Source organism: Alosa alosa, chromosome 5 (genome assembly GCF_017589495.1).
Source record: "Alosa alosa isolate M-15738 ecotype Scorff River chromosome 5, AALO_Geno_1.1, whole genome shotgun sequence".
Taxonomy (NCBI): domain Eukaryota; kingdom Metazoa; phylum Chordata; class Actinopteri; order Clupeiformes; family Clupeidae; genus Alosa; species Alosa alosa.
The window spans coordinates 35,237,617-35,256,089 of record NC_063193.1 but is presented as its reverse complement, the minus strand read 5'-3'; the positions used below and the strand labels follow the sequence as shown (position 1 = coordinate 35,256,089).

The window sequence follows — 18,473 nt, the reverse complement described above, 5'->3', positions numbered from 1 at the left end:
CTCAGATGTCCGGTCAACTCCACCACCACCAGATAAAAAGCAGAAGTGTCGGGCGTATCTGTCGGAATCATGACGTTGGAAGTGGAGTTGCGGGGTTGGCGTCGCCCAAGACACTCATTCTCCGTGTACACTGGACATGCAACTGTGTTCTGTACCCAAAGCATACAGTAGGCCTATGCTTTCTCTGTCTAAGATCTGCAGGGTTAGGGCCTCCTCGGCGAGGGAGATTGCTGGTCCGCGGATAATTTCCGCACAATTAAACGGGTATCATTGAACTGCGGACCAAAAAAAAAAAGAAACTAAACATTTCCCAGAATAGGAAACATTTCTTCATTTATTGTTATCAAATAAAGAGGCATAGCCTTAAAGGAATTATCCGGAGTAAAATGCACTTTAGATCGATTTACGGATGATTGGGGGTACATACGTTGAGTTGACATCAAAATCATGTCATTCGGATGTGTTTTGAGAAAGTTCAATTGTACCGTTTTCAGTCTAAACTCGTAGCCTGGAAGTGAGCAGGGCATATCAATTTCGCCGCTACAAAACGCTATTTTTATACCTCTTCTACAGTTCCAAACAACATAACACTTACGTGGTAGTGAGTAGAGGGTCCCAAAGCCAAACCGGTATCGAGGAAAGATCCGTGTCGATTGCTGAGTGTGTTACAAACTGCGGCTTGAATTCACAATTTACCCGCCGTAAAAAAAAAAAACAAAAACAACATAGTCCAGTCCATACAACCTCATTTCAATTTCGGAAGAAATACTGGACTATTTTTTTATTTTTTTTAAAAACGGTGACGAAATTGTGAATTTCCAGAGCGTGTTACAACACACTCAGCAATCGACTCCTACGGACTTTCCCCTTAAGATGGCAGCAAAGATGGCAACATTTCCGGAAAGGTACTGGCTTGATGAAATTCATTCTGGACTCTCTATCCAACCACATAGAGACCTCGGGATACTTTGGTTTGGCTTTAGGAACCCTCTACTCACTACCACGTAAGTGTTATGTTGTTTGGAACTGTAGAAGAGGTATAAAAATACGCTTTTGTAGCTTAAATTGATATGCCCTGCTCACTTCCAGGCTACGAAGTTTTGACTGAAAACGGTACAATCGAACTCTCTCAAAACACATCCGAATGACATGATTTTGATGTCAACTCAACGGATGTACCCCCAATCATCTAAAGTGCATTTTACTCCGGATAATTCCTTTAAGGGGTATCGCATATCATCAAAATGTCCGGAAAACGAAACCTTTGCCGGTCACTTTGACCGGCACCATTTTTTTCTAGCGGAAACTCTGGTGTGTGTGTGTGGGGATCTTGGCTGGTTGTGTGTGTGTGTGTGGATATCTTGGCTGATTGTGTGTGTGTGTGTGTGCGCTGCAGGTGTGTGAGTGCCAGCTGGTGTGTGAGGTGTGTGGTGTGTGTGTGTGTGTGTGTGTGTGTGTGTGTGTGTGTGCGCGCGTATGTGTGTGTGTGTGCATGTGGATCTTGGCTGGTTGTGTGTGTGTGTGTGGATCTTGGCTGGTTGTGTGTGTGTGTGTGTGTGTGTGTGTGTGTGTGTGTGTGTATCTGGGCTGGTTGTCCGCGGCTGGATGGGGGACCCACCTGTTGGGCACCCACCTGTTCCTGCAGCTCGGCCAGGCGTGTGGCGCGCTCCTCCTCGGAGTCCGAGTCCGAACTGGACGAGTCAGCGCTGCTCTCGCTGCTCACCGTGCTCTTGCTGACCAGCCCCGCCCCCGACGCCAGACCGCTCGGAGACGTGGGCTCCGCTGGCTCGTCCGGCATCTTGGCAAAACGCATCTCAAACACATCCTGACCACACACACACACAGGAAAACAGACACACAGACAGACAGACAGACAGGAATACAGACAGACACACACACAGGAAAACAGACACACACACAGACAGACAGACACACAGGAATACAGACAGACACAGACACACACACAGATATTGTTCCGTAAACCCAGCCGCAGATGCTGAAAGCACAAACGTCTTCTGGCAGCAAAAGCTGAATCTGAATCTTACCTGAAGCTTCCTTGCCATGGCTACCACCTCATGATCTGGTGGGTTATATTTGTAGCAGTTTGAGAACATTAGCCGGATATCTGCAGCAAAGCTCTGGGCGTCTACGTACTCGCGGCCATCCATCTTTTTCTGTGGAGGCAAGACAACGTGCAGCACTTAGTTCAGTTCCCATGTTGCAGTTGTGTTGTGTATGGCACGTGATGTTTGGACAGCACTGTGTCTAGTAGAGGAATGTGGGCATGTGGCATGTGTGTGTGTGTGTGTGGTGTCCGTGTGCCAGGCGTGTGTACTTTGACGGTGCTGAGGTCCATGGTCTGTGTCTGTCTGTGTCTGTCTGTGTCTGTCTGTGTCTGTCTGTGTGTGTGTGTATGTGCTTGTGTGTGTGTGTGTGCGTGCTTGTGTGTGTGTGTGTACTTTGACGCTGCTGAGGTCCATGGGCTGCTTGATGATGTCGTGGTAGTCATGCAGCTCGAGCGCCTCGGCGTCCACGGGCTTGTAGAAGGGCCAGGCGTAGGCGGCGTGCTTCTTGGACAGCATCTCGCGCAGGATGCCGTCGCAGTGCTTGAGCTGCTCCGTCAGCTTGCCGCGCTTACTGGCGTGCTGCAGCAGGTCGCCGTCCTCCAGGTCCTTCCGCGGCGGCTTGATGGGTCGCCCGGTGCTCTCGCGCCGCGCCGCCGACGCCACTTTGCCCAGCTTGGCGTCGGGCGGCGTTACCGTGCCAACGCCCGTAGGCGACTCGCTTCGGCTGGCCGTGATGGCGCAGGTGGTGGGCGTGGTCGTGTCTGCTTTCCGCTTCACGCCTTTCTTCTGCAGAGGGAACGCAAACCCACCAATCAGCACCAACACTGCAAATACACGCCATGCTAAGAGAGAAACACTCCTGATTGGTCAAGTACGATCTGCGGCAACAAGAGGGAAACACTCCTGATTGGTCGAGTACGATCTGCGGCAACAAGAGGGAAACACTCCTGATTGGTCGAGTACGATCTGCGGCACTAAGAGGAAAAACACTCCTGATTGGTCGAGTACGATCTGCGGCACCAAGAGGGAAACACTCCACTTTCAGGAAAAGGGCCTTCAGTAACAATCCTGCTTTTCTAAACTAGGCCAGCGTTTCTTCTCCTCGGATCCCTCAGGAGCCTCACAACAGGCAGTAATAAGGGGAGCCTCCATCTCGCCATTGGCTGAGCTTATCAATCTTTCCTCTCCCCTCTAACTGTTTTCAGACATGACCTCCGGACAACGTCCGGACAACGTCCACATTAGGTCCCGACTCCCGAACTCAAACGGAGTGGACATATGAACCTTACACACAGACATTACACGGGTGGTAGTTCTTCATACCTGGAGTATATCCATTTTTACAAACATTAAAAAAAGTCATGCTATTTAATTGTGTATTTCTGGTAATATCAATCAAATTGCTCGTGTTGTTTTGATTCAGTATAGATAAGGCAGCCGTGGCCTACTGGTTAGCACTTCGGACCTGTAACCGGAGGGTTGCCGGTTCGAACCCCGACCGAATGCATTAAAATGGTGGATATAGCGTTTAGGAACCAAATAGCGTTTATGAACCAAACTCTTCACATACTCCGCTGGCGCGTTGGGGTCCGGTTCACCCTGTCGGGACTTATTTTCCCAATAATGACCAGCGTTCTATACATTATCCCTTACGTGGCATGGAGCACAATATAGGCTCAATAATGATGATTAATAATGCTAACATGGCGCACTATATATTGCTGTGGTATGGAGCTATATATCTTTACTGTAAGGGCACTACTGATATCTTTACTGTAAGGGCACTACTGATATCTTTACTGTAAGGGCACTACTAATATCTTTACTGTAAGGCCACTACTGATATCTTTACTGTAAGGACTACTGATATCTTTACTGTAAGGGCACTACTGATATCTTTACTGTAAGGGCATTACACTACTGTTATCTTTACTGTAAGGGCACTACTGATATCTTTACTGTAAGGGCATTACACTACTGTTATCTTTACTGTAAGGGCACTACTGATATCTTTACTGTAAGGGGCATTACACTGTAACACGTTGATATCTTTACTGTAAGGGCAAGGGGGTTATCTTTACTGTAAAGGGATATCTTTACTGTAAGGGGCACTTTTACTGACATCTTTTAAGGGCACTACTGACATCTTTACGGTAAGGACTACTGATATCTTTACTGTAAGGCTACTACTGATATTACTAATATCTTTCCTGTAAGGACACTACTGATATCTTTACTGTAAGGGCACTACACGACTGATATCTTTACTGTAAGGGCATTACACTACTGTTATCTTTACTGTAAGGGCACTACTGATATCTTTACTGTAAGGGCATTACACTACTGTTATCTTTACTGTAAGGGCACTACTGATATCTTTACTGTAAGGGCATTACACTACTGATATCTTTACTGTAAGGGCACTACTGATATCTTTACTGTAAGGGCACTACTGATATCTTTACTGTAAGGGCATTACACTACTGATATCTTTACTGTAAGGGCACTACTGATATCTTTACTGTAAGGGCACTACACTACTGTTATCTTTACTGTAAGGGCACTACTGATATCTTTACTGTAAGGCTACTACTGATATTACTAATATCTTTACTGTAAGGACACTACTGATATCTTTACTGTAAGGGCACTACACGACTGATATCTTTACTGTAAGGGCACTACTGATATCTTTACTGTAAGGGCACTACTAATATCTTTACTGTAAGGGCACTACTGATATTACTGATATCTTTACTGTAAGGACTACTGATATCTTTACTGTAAGGGCATTACACTACTGTTATCTTTACTGTAAGGGCACTACTAATATCTTTACTGTAAGGGCATTACACTACTGTTATCTTTACTGTAAGGGCACTACTGATATTACTAATATCTTTACTGTAAGAGCACTACTGATATCTTTACTGTAAGAGCACTACTGATATCTTTACTGTAAGAGCACTACTGATATCTTTACTGTAAGGACACTACTGATATTACTAATATCTTTACTGTAAGAGCACTACTGATATCTTTACTGTAAGAGCACTACTGATATCTTTACTGTAAGAGCACTACTGATATCTTTACTGTAAGGGCACTACTAATATCTTTACTGTAAGGGCACTACTGATATTACTGATATCTTTACTGTAAGGACTACTGATATCTTTACTGTAAGGGCATTACACTACTGTTATCTTTACTGTAAGGGCACTACTAATATCTTTACTGTAAGGGCACTACTGATATTACTGTTATCTTTACTGTAAGACTGATATTACTGATATCTTTACTGTAAGAGCACTACTGATATCTTTACTGTAAGACACTACTGATATCTTTACTGTAAGGACACTACTGATATCTTTACTGTAAGGACACTACACGACTGATATCTTTACTGTAAGGGCACTACTAATATCTTTACTGTAAGGCCACTACTGATATTACTAATATCTTTACTGTAAGGGCACTACTGATATCTTTACTGTAAGGACACTACTGATATCTTTACTGTAAGGACACTACACGACTGATATCTTTACTGTAAGGGCACTACTAATATCTTTACTGTAAGGCCACTACTGATATTACTAATATCTTTACTGTAAGGGCACTACTAATATCTTTACTGTAAGGCCACTACTGATATTATTAATATCTTTACTGTAAGGGCACTACTAATATCTTTACTGTAAGGGCACTACTGATATCTTTACTGTAAGGGCACTACTAATATCTTTACTGTAAGGCCACTACTGATATTACTGATATCTTTACTGTAAGGGCACTACCAATATTACTAATATATCTTTACTGCAAGGGCACTACTGAGATCTTTACTGTAAAGGCACACTACTAATATCTTCCTTTGTTTTTTTGTAGTATGTATGTGTGCGAGGATGTCATATGTCTGTGTGCCTATGTGTATGTATGATATGTATAAGCTATTGGACACCTCCATTTCCTTATGGATAAATATCTATAGTCTATCATGAACAAGAATTAATGGATGAAATTGATCATGAATAAGTCATAAACTTATATTGGCTACAGTTAAGCCAAGGGGATACCTCACCACATCCCCTCACTAGGTGAGTCTACCCATGCCATGCTTTACCCGTCTGTGGTCAGATATGCCCTCACTAGGTGCTTTATTCAGATATCCCCTCACTAGGTCAGTGTTTCCCACAGAATTTGATTCAATTTGTGGCGGTAGCTGACTTGGACAAGGGGGGGGGGGTTGTATCGGTCTAATTGAGTGCCTGTCACTGCTGATGTGTGGATGCAATTCATAACGTTTCCTACATAGTTAAAATAAAGGTTTGTACTTCTCCTTGGGACAAGCACTTTTGAATTTTGGAAAACACTTTTCCATTTACATCGGGATTTTGCAAACATTCAGAGTCAATAAAATGAGCCCTTCAACGAAATTGACAAGCAGCTGTAAGTAGGCTAAGCATGCTAAATTCGACATCCAAACAGTATTTTAACGTTAGCTTTGAGATACTGCTTGATTGCATAACTTAACTTAGTCTCTTCAATGTAGCCTACTATGTTGTGATAAGATCTTAGCAGAGTTAACGTCAATGCAGCAGTTTTGAACAAATTTGTGCAGCATGGTCACGATGCTAAGCGGATTTAATAGCAATTTAGCCAGACATCTTCTATGTAATGCTTCTATGTGGCAACAACAATCATTTAACAATCGGGAATATTTTGTTAAATGCACATGCAGAGGAGGGGCAGGGGGATACGAGAGAGAGCAGGGCGGGACAAGGAAAGGCTGCGTGCGTAAAAAGCGCAGCTCAATGGCAATGCAAGGATCTGATCTTAAATTTAATTTAATTTAAATTAAACATAGAATATTTATGTGTGGCGGCCAATTTTTATTTCGTGGCGCCCCGCCACAGATTAGTCAATGTATGGGAAACACTGCTAGGTGCTTTAACGGCGGAGTTCAGATATCCCCTCACTAGGTGCACCATGCTTCACCCGTCTGTGGTCAGATATCCCCTCACTAGTAGGGATCGCCCGATATGGTTTTTTCAGGGCCGATACCGATATCAATTATTACCAAAACAGGAGGCCAATAACCGATATGTAAAACCGATATGTCAGTTGTCAAAAAGGGGGTAGATAGTAAAAGGCTATATGCTGCAAAAATTTAATTAAAATTATGCAAACTTTTCTTTCTTCTTTTGATACACAATTGTCTATCAACTTGCATCACTTTGCAAGTGTTAATCCTTGGTATCATGTTAATCCAAGAGCTGAGTGATTATTTTCATAGAGTAGGCCTGCACAATGGACTATGAGCTTGTTAAGGGACCTGTCACAAAGAGGATGCTTTGCCATCGTGTGTGTGAGTGCACGAGAGAGGGAGAGGGAGAGGAAGAGGTGCATGCGTGATGGCAAGTGTTACGGTTGAATAGTTTAACAAAACAGTTTTAAAATAGTTCTTAGGCTATTTAAGCATGCAATTTGTGTCCATGTGTAGGCTATAAGCTACACTTTTGAGAGCCTAAAAGGCACGTTAATAGCCAGCTCATAACGCGATTTTGTTCAGGTCAGTTGGCCCTTGGTGCATGTAATCTTTTCTGACAGTCCGTTTCAAAAAGGAGCAATTAGACTTTTTGATGTTCTCTATCGCATAATTTAGGACTTGTCTGTACTATGTCCGCCGAGGTGCCCGTTATTCACAATTAACGAACAAGGCGGAGGCAGAGAACTCCTGACGCGCAGCACCCGAGTTTGTGGGTGTAGACGGTGTAGTGGGCGGGACAATGCTCTTGACCACAGAGTAGTAAATGCAGGGAGTGAGAGACGCTTTACAGACAAAATAGCGCGTTTCCTTCTTTATCCATTTCAATATCGGCTTATCGGTGGAAAAAATGACCGATACCGATTATTATAAAAATGCTAAATATCGGCCAGGCCGATAATTGGTCGACCCCTACTCACTAGGTGCTTTAACTGCTGAGTTCAGATATCCCCTCACTAGCAAGTAAAGTGGAGAAGCTGCTTTTATCCATTACGCACCAAAACTATGGAACACCCTGCCTCTGCACATCGAGTAGGCGAGTTCAGTGGGAAAAAAACCTGAAAACATAAGCTATATATGAGAGCTTTTCGTTAACTCATCTTGTAGACTACTTTTTCAGATTATTCTACACTTGACTGCTGCTATTAGAGCTGCAGCCAGCCAGAAGCAGATGGGCTCCCCCTATTAAGTCGGGTTCTGCTCAAGGTTTCTTCTAGGAATATGGGAGTTTTTCCTTGCCATTGTTGCCATATGGCGTGCTTATAGGGGGTAAGGGTGCCAGTTTTTCCGGTCGTTGTGTTCCATAAACATCTGTATATAAATTCATATAATCACAACAAATACTAAGAACATACTACGGCTAACCGCTTAGAGTCCAAATCAACGGGGCCTAAGCATTTGTTAGCAAAGCCTATATAATGTATTATTATTATTATTTTTTATTCTCTATTATTGTGTTAAATGTTAAATGTAAAGCACTTTGAGCTGCGTTCTGTGTATGAAAGGTACTATACAAATAAAGTTTATTATTATTATTATTATTATTATTTTTATTTTATTATTACTAGGTGAATCTACCTGTGCTTTACGTCTGTGTTCAGATATGCGCTCACCAGTACTAGGGGGCTGGTAGTGTCTGACCCACGTGATTTCCAGATAAAATATGGTGATTTCCAGGTAAAATACGGTAATTGAGACATTGTGTTCACACATACAGTGCATGTATAACAGGGGCTTCTGATTGGTCTGGCTCGCCTTCTTCCCTCCCTCCTCCCTCTCTGATTGGCCCAGTCTCTCGGACTCACCTTGACGACGGGCTGCGCTGAGGGGACGACAGGCATCATGGCGGCCGCTGGGGGCGTGGCCTGGATGTTGGAGGTGATGGTTGCTACGGCTACGGGCGTGGCGGCGACGGGCGTGGCGGCGATGACCGGCGTCTGGGACGTCTGAGTGGGCGATGAGGACGAAGAGGGCGACCCGGAGGACACGCCCGTAGCAACCGTAGCCGGGGTCTCTGCAGGAACAACCAAACACATCTTCATCACACACAATTTATTAAACAAGCCGAGGTCTCTGCAGGAACAACCAAACACATCTTCATCAATAGATATAGCTCTTTGGAGATCGTTTCTGCCTGTTGTTAATCCTTCACCTCCACAACAAAAGCATTTGCATTGTGTAGAGGGGGGATTAGTCACGAGAAGTTTACAATAGCATTTACAATTTACAACAGCAGAGTAACATATAAATACACAGCGACTTTAGAGGGAACTCTACAGTCGCCAAAAATACCTAAACCTGCATAGTGTACCTTTAATACCTTAACCTGCATAGTGTACCTTTAACACCTAAACCTGCATAGTGTACCTTTAACACCTAAACCTGCATAGTGTATGTTTAATAAACAGAGGGAGATTTCTCTTTATCAGAATTTCATTAGATCATCATTTCTTTCCTTTTGGAGAAATGGACTCAGTCACCTTTGCACAAGGGTGCACATGCAGCAACCCAAACCTACACAGCTAGACATTCAACAGCACATAGCTCATCTCCATGAACTGTAGCTACAAACCCAAACCTACATAGCTAGACATTCAACAACACACAGCTTATCTCCATGAACTGTAGCTACAAACCCAAACCTACATAGCTAGACATTCAACAACACACAGCTTATCTCCATGAACTGTAGGTACAAACCCAAACCTACATAGCTAGACATTCAACAACACACAGCTTATCTCCATGAACTGTAGGTACAAAGATTCATAAGCAGTCTCTACGTTCAGATAAATATATAATAAATAATACAAAGAGACTTCTGAAAGATTAAAAGCACCTCCCTGTGAATGACTTTATATGAGCGGCAGAGCCCATCTCACGCCTCAGTCCCTGAGAGAGACTCGGCACACCTGGCTGAGAGAGACTCGGCACATCTAGCTGAGAGACTCGGGGCTGACCCCCCTCGGCACACCTGGCTGAGACTCGGGGCTGAACCCCCCTCGGCACACCTGGCTGAGACTCGGGGCTGAACCCCCCTCGGCACACCTGGCTGAGACTCGGGGCTGAACCCCCCTCGGCACACCTGGCTGAGAGAGACTCGGGGCTGACGCCCCTCGGCACACCTGGCTGAGAGAGACTCGGTACACCTGGCTGAGAGAGACTCGGGACTGAACCCCCTCGGCACACCTGGTTGAGAGAGACTCGGGGCTGACCCCCCTCGGCACACCTGGTTGAGAGAGACTCGGGGCTGACCCTCCTCGGCACACCTGGCTGAGAGATTCGGCACACCTGGCTGAGAGAGACTCGGGGCTGACGCCCCTCGGTACACCTGGCGGCTGTGCGCTCACCTGCGCTGGGCGGAGCGCCCGGCTTGCGGCTCTTGCCTTTGGGCGGCGGGGGCAGCAGCTCCACCTCCTCCTGGGGCATGGACGCCACCTTCTGCAGGAAGATCTTCTCCAGAGCCTGCGCCATCAGCACTATGTCGTCCGTGGGCTGCAAACACAGGACAGGGGTCAGAGGACAGGGGTCAGGGGACAGGGGGGGACAGATAGACAGGGGACACTGGGCATTAACCTGCACGTTTCATGGTACTGCGTTTCTGCAGACACTTTTATCTGAAGCAACTTACAAACACAGCATGACAATCAACATCACAGTAGCATTAAAAGCAACAGTTTATAGTAAAATCAACTAAATGTCAAATCATAATAATGGCAACAACTTACATAACAATGGCAACAACTTACTTAATGACAACTACGAAAACAATACCAACTTTTACATTTAACAGTACACGATGCCAGGATGTACCAGGAATCTATCTTCAGCAACACATTTGAACAGGGTGCATTAGGCCTATACCTTATTAGAATATTATCAGATCCACTACAGGCTAATTAATGTGTAGGCTCTAACTTGAGCAATATGTGCAATTACAGGAGAACTTGACGGGTAGCTTACTGAGGGATAGAGGATACCTATGCCTTCTGACACTCATCACCCCGTTGCTTACCCTGATTCCGATGCTGGAGCGCAAACGAGGTTTAACTTGGCCCACAGTGTTGGTGTTAATGTTGGTCACCCTGTGGTCCTTCTCCGACCTACCTTTGATATTGGTGACCCTGTGGTGACCCTATGGTCCTTCTCCGACGCACCTTTGATATTGGTGACCCTGTGGTCCTTCTCCGATGCACCTTTGATGTTGGTGACCCTGTGGTCCTTCTCCGACGCACCTTCGATATTGGTGACCCTGTGGTCCTTCTCTGACGCACCTTTGATATTGGTGACCCTGTGGTCCTTCTCCAACGCACCCGTCCCAAGGAGGTGTGCAAAAGCTCTCAGCTTTTTCCTTAATGGAGTCTTACCAACTTTTTAAATAGTTTACCTTTAAATTTAACTTTGTATTGTTGTTATTTGTATATCGCTTTGGACAAAAGCTAAATACCATAATCATTATAAATGAAACAGTTGGTAAACATAGTGTTGAAATGTTACAGTACCTTATTGCTAGGTTACGGGGACGCTAGCGAGACACGCCGCTCCGTCTGGCATCATGTTTTTGTTTGTTTTTATGTAATGTTCGTAATTTTATGTAATGTCATGTTTATTTTTTGTATTGATTTGTCTAGTTAAATGTTTTCTGTCTTTATTTACGTTATTTTTGATAGTTTTCATGTTATTCTCTTAGTCCTTTTTACTGTTCCAAGTCGGCTGATGTCGTTAACGTTTGTCCATTGGGAGCTTGCTATGGCTAGCTTTTGCCCTGGGCCTCTGACATCCTTCCCATCCATCTGTGAGCCGGTGAGGCACTTCACTGTCTGGTCGAGGGGATTTCTCGGTACAGCAGCTGGAGCTACTCTGCGAAAGATCTGCCGAGGCCGTCGAGCTGTTTCTGACCTGTGCGCTGCCATGCCAACTGCCTGGAGTCTGGATTGAGCAGACTAACGTTAACGTTGAAGAACTCTGCATCACGGACCAACAAACTGTCGCTGTTAAAAGTCCACCGAGTTGCTGATCTACAAGATCACCTACGACTTTGGACTGTTATGCTTCCAGTGATCTCCAGACTAACAAGGCCTAACGTTAACGTTATCTCCAGACTGCCAGTGAGTTCACCGGGTTGGTCAGTTGTAAAGAACTTTGTTGGCGTTGCATTGGTTGTGGAGACACAGCTGTGCCCAGTTTCACGCGAGTCATCATTGCCCTTGGACATTTTCAGCCGGTTGGAAATTTGACTAATTTTATTTTTAATTTTTATTTATTTTATTTATTAATTTGTTTGTTGTCTGTCTTGTATGTCTCGGTGTCACGGGTAAGCTGGCGACTACACCGCTCCGTCCGGCATCTTTTGTGTTTGTTATTTCTTAAATGTAGCAGCTATGTCTTGGTGTCACGGGTACGCTGGCAACTACGCCACTCCGTCCGGCATCTATTGTCTTTGATAGTCTATGTGTCAATGACAATGTCTTATATGTGGAGCGCTTTGGGTTGCACTCTGTGCATGTTAAATGCGCTATACAAATAAAACTGACTTCACTTATTATAAATGAAACAGTTGGTAAACATAGTGTTGAAGTGTTACCTTATTATAAATGTAACAGTTGGTAAACATAGTGTTGAAGTGTTACCTTATTATAAATGTAACAGTTGGTAAACATAGTGTTGAAGTGTTACCTTATTATAAATGTAACAGTTGGTAAACATAGTGTTGAAGTCCTGCATGCACTCCCCCGCTGTCCAGTAGTAATTGCTCTCTAGTCGTTTCTTAATCGTCCCCATGTCCATCGGGTTCCGGATCACTTTGTGGTAATCCTACATTGAAGGGTAACAACACAAAAAGAAAGAGAAGAGGTTTGTGTTCTGTAAATCCACAACATGCAGTCTGCATGCTTTCATCACAGTACCCAGAATCCCCAGGGTAACATGCAGCCTGCATGCTTTCATCACAGTACCCAGAATCCCCAGGGTAACATGCAGCCTGCATGCTTTCAACACAGTACCCAGAATCCCCAGGGTAACATGCAGCCTGCATGCTTTCAACACAGTACCCAGAATCCCCAGGGAAACAGGCTTTCAACACAGTACCCAGAATCCCCAGGGTAACATGCAGCAGAGGGTCAAGGGTCAAGGGTCAAGCTGGTTTGTAGAAATTCCATGGAGCACATACGCAACAGTTTGCAGAACCGAACTGTAGAGCAGTTTACCCTTGTGAGGCTAGTCTGCTAGGAAGTTAGTCTGCTAGGATTATCTTTAGTTCACCCTGGTAAAGTTAGTCTGCTAGGATTATCTTTAATTCACCCTGGTGAAGCTAGTCTGCTAGGATTATCTTTAGTTCACCCTGGTGCAGTTAGTCTGCTAGGATTATCTCTGGTGGATTATCTTTAGTCTTCACTTATTTGGCTGACGCTTTTATCCCAAATGACTTACAGATATTAATAAAATGCAGAGCCAGTGTCACTGGAGCAACTCAGGGTTAAAGTGCCTTCCTCAAGGGCACAACAGACACTACAGCACTGCTGCTCAGGAGTCAAACCCAGCCAGTCTCAACAGAGTAAAGGGGCTGCTAGCGACTGGAGCAACTCCGGGTTAAAGGACCTTCCTCGAGGGTACAACAGTGAATGGAACCCTCGACTTTCAGGTTAGTGCATACCAACCTGGCTGCATTCCCAATAAAGGAATATGTCCATGTTTTCAGACTGGCTGGCTGTTTAACACAACTCTCAGGGCTTACGAATGTCCATGTTTTCAGACTGGCTGGCTGTTTAACACAACTCTCGGGGTTTACGGATGTCCATGTTTTTAGACTCAGGGTTTGTGTTCTGCAAATACACAGTATGGCCAGCATGCGTTCAACACAAAGTACCCATAATCCCCCGGGGCGCATGCAGCAGAGAGTTCCATGTCCTACTCACAGGCAGGTTCAGTTTGATGGCATCTACAGGCGTGTAGAAGGGCCAGGCGAACTGATGCCTCCACAGAGTCTTCACCACCACATTCTGCATGTACTGCAACTGGTTGGTCTTGCGTCCGGGCTTGGTGGGGTTGGTCACCTCGGGAGGCGGGGGGTTGGTTATCGGGGGAGGCGTCTGGGCGGCGGGGGCCTCGCCCGACATGTTGTCCGGGGAACAGGACGAGCGCGACTGTCCTGAGGGGGCTCTGCGGCGACGTCTGGAGGGTCCGGGTTAGTTATCAGTGGGCGCAGTGTCGTGGTGGGGTCTGCTCCTTAAGGCCCCCTGCATCCACACATCCCATCTCAGAGATGGGTGTCTGCACTCTACTAAACACACACACACAACTAAGTTCAGTTATGGGACAACATAGCACACCTCTGTGTTCATTTCAAAGACAAAACAGTTTTACACCTGGCTAATGTACTGTATACGCCATACATGATTGCATGCCATGCCAGCGAAGTGACCATTTGCATAATTAATTTCAACCTGTGTGCTTAATTAAAGTGCTATTATAAACATCTCACTGCAACCAGTGTGTACATGCTCGACAGTTAGACATGGACTTCAGGAAGTTTTGATAATTAACAAATTAAAGCGCTAAACACATTGTCTCCGGCACTCTCCTTCCTGTGTCTGGGACAAATTGGTTTCTAGTCATCACAGGGTGCACACATGCAACAGCGTGCAGAACATAACTTTACAGAAGCTTCTGATTACCCCGGTGAAGTTAGACGTTTTAGATGTTAATAATACGGCCATGTTTCTGGAGAAACTGACTGTTTAACACAACTCAAGTTTTACGCTACGTCTAGCCACGTGAACGTAAAACGTCGTTAGCTACTTGTTCAGAGTTACACCAACTCGCTTGGATGTAACGCTAGCCAACTAGCTACCAACACGATTAGCTATGTATTCCCAGAGAAGATACCACGTAAAACATTACGATTAAATGAATGCAACAAACAGCCCCACGGCTACTTCTTTCGGCATTTACTTCTTTAAAAGATGGCGGGCAGTGAACAGATAGGACCTCCAGTCTGGAATGCAGACGATCTCATAAGCTAGTTAGCCAGCTAGCAATAGTCGCTACTGTTAGCTAGCTAACTAGATAACGCTGTCTTCGAGCCAGCAAACCATTCCATATCGCTCGCTCTCTAACGAGAGCCATTGTGTGCATGCCGACCAGCTAGCTACTTAGCGGGCTAATTTGAAATCCATGGTGGTAGAAATACATCTGCGTCCACAATTAAGCGTTACAATGTCTAGGTGAACATTTCGGCTTCCTTTAAACTTAGCACATTTGCAGCTAGGGGATGAAAGTACGCTTTGTTACATTGTTGCAAAGCACCGAGCATCAGAGCGACTCTGAGCGGCTATCTTCTTAGAGCAGGTTGCTGTGTTAGCTAAGTGTACGTTTAACCACTCAAAGATGGAACAGTTAAAATTGAAACCAAAAGCACGAATCATAAATATATACGTTTTACTTTATTACTTTCCCCCGAAGTGGTTCCGGTAGCGTTTTGCTTGCAGTCTTTCAGGTAGCTTTTATTGCAGCGAAGAAGCATAATAGATGGTTGGGTCGACTGTAGTTGAATAGTCCCGTGCCCATGCGCAGATGTCGCACGGTATCATGGTCATTGTTGTGCAAATAATTGGTTCGCGTGCCCATACCCCGGCTATACATTTTTGGAAATCTTTCGTGTCTGTACCATTCATCCTCGTGCTCCACAGTATCTAATGAAAAACACCGTCATGTGTAAGGAGGACATTAATTTGGTCACAGTTAGAAAGACACAGTTGCTAAAATATCTTTTAAGCACTGGACAGGCGCGTTGTGCTCCTCGGTCGGCGGCTGTGGGTGGGCTGGTTTAAAATGAAGAAGACTGCATGTCCCAAAATGCAATTCAACTGCTAGGTAAACAGCTTTGTGGACTCTGTGGCTCATTACGAAGCCGTGTCATCAGGGACGTAGCCGTTTGCTGTAGTCCAGGGGTAATAATCGGCTCGATGCCGTCTAATTACCCTACACCTCAGCATCTTGCATTTGCGTTTGTTTATGCAAATTAGAGTAGGGCCTACCTAATATGAGATCTTTCTGCCTTGAGAAAGCTACACCAGGTCCACCCGTAGGTTAAGTAGGAATTGTTTGAATCAACAACGAATAAAATAAATTATTAAATGTCTTTAATGTACAACAACTTTGTACATATTGTACAACTCCTCAATATTGCTAGTAGTCCTACTCACTGCTCCACGGGGGGTGCAGCAGAGATGCTGTCTTCTCACCTGTAGGCTACAGCCAGCAGTGAAAAAGCCACCTGTGCTATAGTTGAGTATCTGGGCTCATATGAGTGTTCAGCCTTTACTCTCTGCTATGAGACAGGGGAGAAGATAAGAGGCACTCACCCTGCCCTCTGCTATAGCACTTTCCGCATGTCCTTTGAACAGTAGCCTAGGCTGACGATTATGCAGTCTACTTTCCTTGGCATTGCAGAGCAGAGAGCTCCATTATTTGTTCCCCTCAGGCCTTTATCTACATGGCTTTAAAGCTCTAAACTATTCTCTCAAAATATTTAATAAAGCAGCAAGTGAAGAGGACACTCACCCATAAAAATGGTGGCAAACGTTTTCCCCCTCTCTCTCATTATTATGTAGGCCTACCCTATCTGTGTTTTTAAAGACTGGTTAACATGAGGCTGAAAGATGAGATGTATAGGATGGTTAAAAATGTACACAAATCGTTCAAGAAATAATTTGAAATAAATGTTGTGGTGTCTTGTTTCTGGGAAACTATCCTGTATTTGAAAAGTTGAGTGCATTTTTTCAAATAAGATTTTGAATGGCAGTGTCTACGTAACCTCTAAGTAGGGCTATGCAATCAGTCAATAAATTAATCAATCAAAATAATCAAATAGTCAACTATGACTTCCAACAATTATGAAAGCAACATAAATAAAATGTAACAATTCACTTTTTTGCAACAATGCTCTTGTTTTGCACACCGCTGTGCTGTACCGTAGTAACTATTGTAGGCTGTACACAATCCATTATTGCTTGTAGTTTTTAGCTTTTTTTAGTAGAATAAAATTCAATGTAATCCAGTGTTAATTATTTTAAAGTTTAGAAAGCATGAAATTGATCATGATTATTGAGCAATCCTACCTCTAACAGTTGCAAAAGGATAACAACGAGTCCAAAACTTGAATTTTTAATTGTCGTCAGAACAACAAACAGTTCAGAGGGACACACAGTCCGCTCTTCTAGGATACAAAAAAGAACCCTCGCTCCATTGTTAGGCATAGTTCTAGAACCTCAATTAGTCAGAGGAGTTCCAGAGTGTCAGGACATCCTCAAGGCATCTCTCCCATTCTTTATTTTGTTTTGTTCCAGAAATCAGCATTTACACAAATTACACAACATTCCATAGGATGAAGGAAATAACTACATAGGAGGGATAAAATTAAATTTGTACAAAAATATATTCTTTCTTTTTTTTCATGGTCTTTTATGATTCAGCTAGGAAGTGAGTTTGTTGGTGGGGTCTCTTGGGTTTGTGTATGTTGATGCTGACTCGCTAGAAACAGCAACAGTGGTTGCTGTTTGATGCGCTGAGTTGTTAGCTGTTGGATAAGCTGAGTTGTTAGCTGTTTGATGCACTGAGTTGTTAGCTGTTGGATGCGCTGAGTTGTTAGCTGTTTGATAAGTTGAGTTGTTAGCTGTTTGATAAGCTGAGTTGTTAGCTGTTTGATAAGCTGAGTTGTTAGCTGTTGGATGCGCTCAGTTGTTAGCTGTTTGATGCTCTGAGTTGTTAGCTGTTGGATAAGCTGAGTTGTTAGCTGTGTTGTTAGCTGTTGAATAAGCTGTGTTGTTGGCTGTTTGATAAGCTGTGTTGTTAGCTGTTGGATAAGCTGTGTTGTTCACTGTTGGATAAGCTGAGTTGTTAGCTGTTGGATAAGCTGAGTTGTTAGCTGTTGGATAAGCTGTGTATCATCGCACGTGTAAATCTCAGTGTCGTTAACCTGCATGACTCACCCAGCAGGCGGGGTGGGGTCCTGACATGGCCCTGACTCCGCCCCTGTAGGGTTGCCAGGGAGACCAGCTGGGGAGATCTATTAGTGAGGCTTGCTGCAGTCTCATACCCTGGAGGACCAGACCCAGTCCGAAAGATTAAGGGTCTGGCTACGAGTAATGAAAATGGCCCAACTCGAGGGGGCGGCACCAAGCATGCGTTTGAAAATATCACTGCACGCAATTGGATAACACTTCGACCAATGTTTCCGGACATCGACGTTTCAGCGCTGTCGTCATCTGTTTAGCTCGCCTCTGGCCCGCCTATATCAGATACACCGATGTGATTGGTGCAGCTCGGCTCCATGGGCATAGGTAATGAGCATCATT

General features: G+C 44.5%; 1 protein-coding gene across 9 annotated transcripts in view; it reads right to left on the bottom strand.

Annotated features, from left to right (window-relative positions):
* Window positions 1–15,905, bottom strand: part of brd3b (bromodomain containing 3b) — a 28,389-nt gene extending 12,484 nt beyond the window's left edge. For 2 of the 9 annotated variants that reach the window (XM_048242561.1, XM_048242569.1), the window contains exons 1-8: window positions 15,560–15,905; window positions 14,034–14,398; window positions 12,796–12,933; window positions 10,470–10,614; window positions 8,925–9,133; window positions 2,460–2,852; window positions 2,046–2,174; window positions 1,619–1,825 (exon numbers count right to left, since the gene is read on the bottom strand). In XM_048242561.1, coding sequence (XP_048098518.1) covers window positions 1,619–1,825; window positions 2,046–2,174; window positions 2,460–2,852; window positions 8,925–9,133; window positions 10,470–10,614; window positions 12,796–12,933; window positions 14,034–14,234 — 1,422 coding nt within the window. In that variant the 5' untranslated portion in view covers window positions 14,235–14,398; window positions 15,560–15,905. Of the gene's footprint in view, window positions 1–1,618; window positions 1,826–2,045; window positions 2,175–2,459; window positions 2,853–8,924; window positions 9,134–10,469; window positions 10,615–12,703; window positions 12,739–12,795; window positions 12,934–14,033; window positions 14,417–15,069; window positions 15,477–15,552 lie in introns of those variants that run through there. The other 7 variants (XM_048242564.1, XM_048242568.1, XM_048242566.1 and 4 more) reach the window with 7 other exon arrangements.
* Window positions 15,906–18,473: the final 2,568 nt, after the last annotated feature.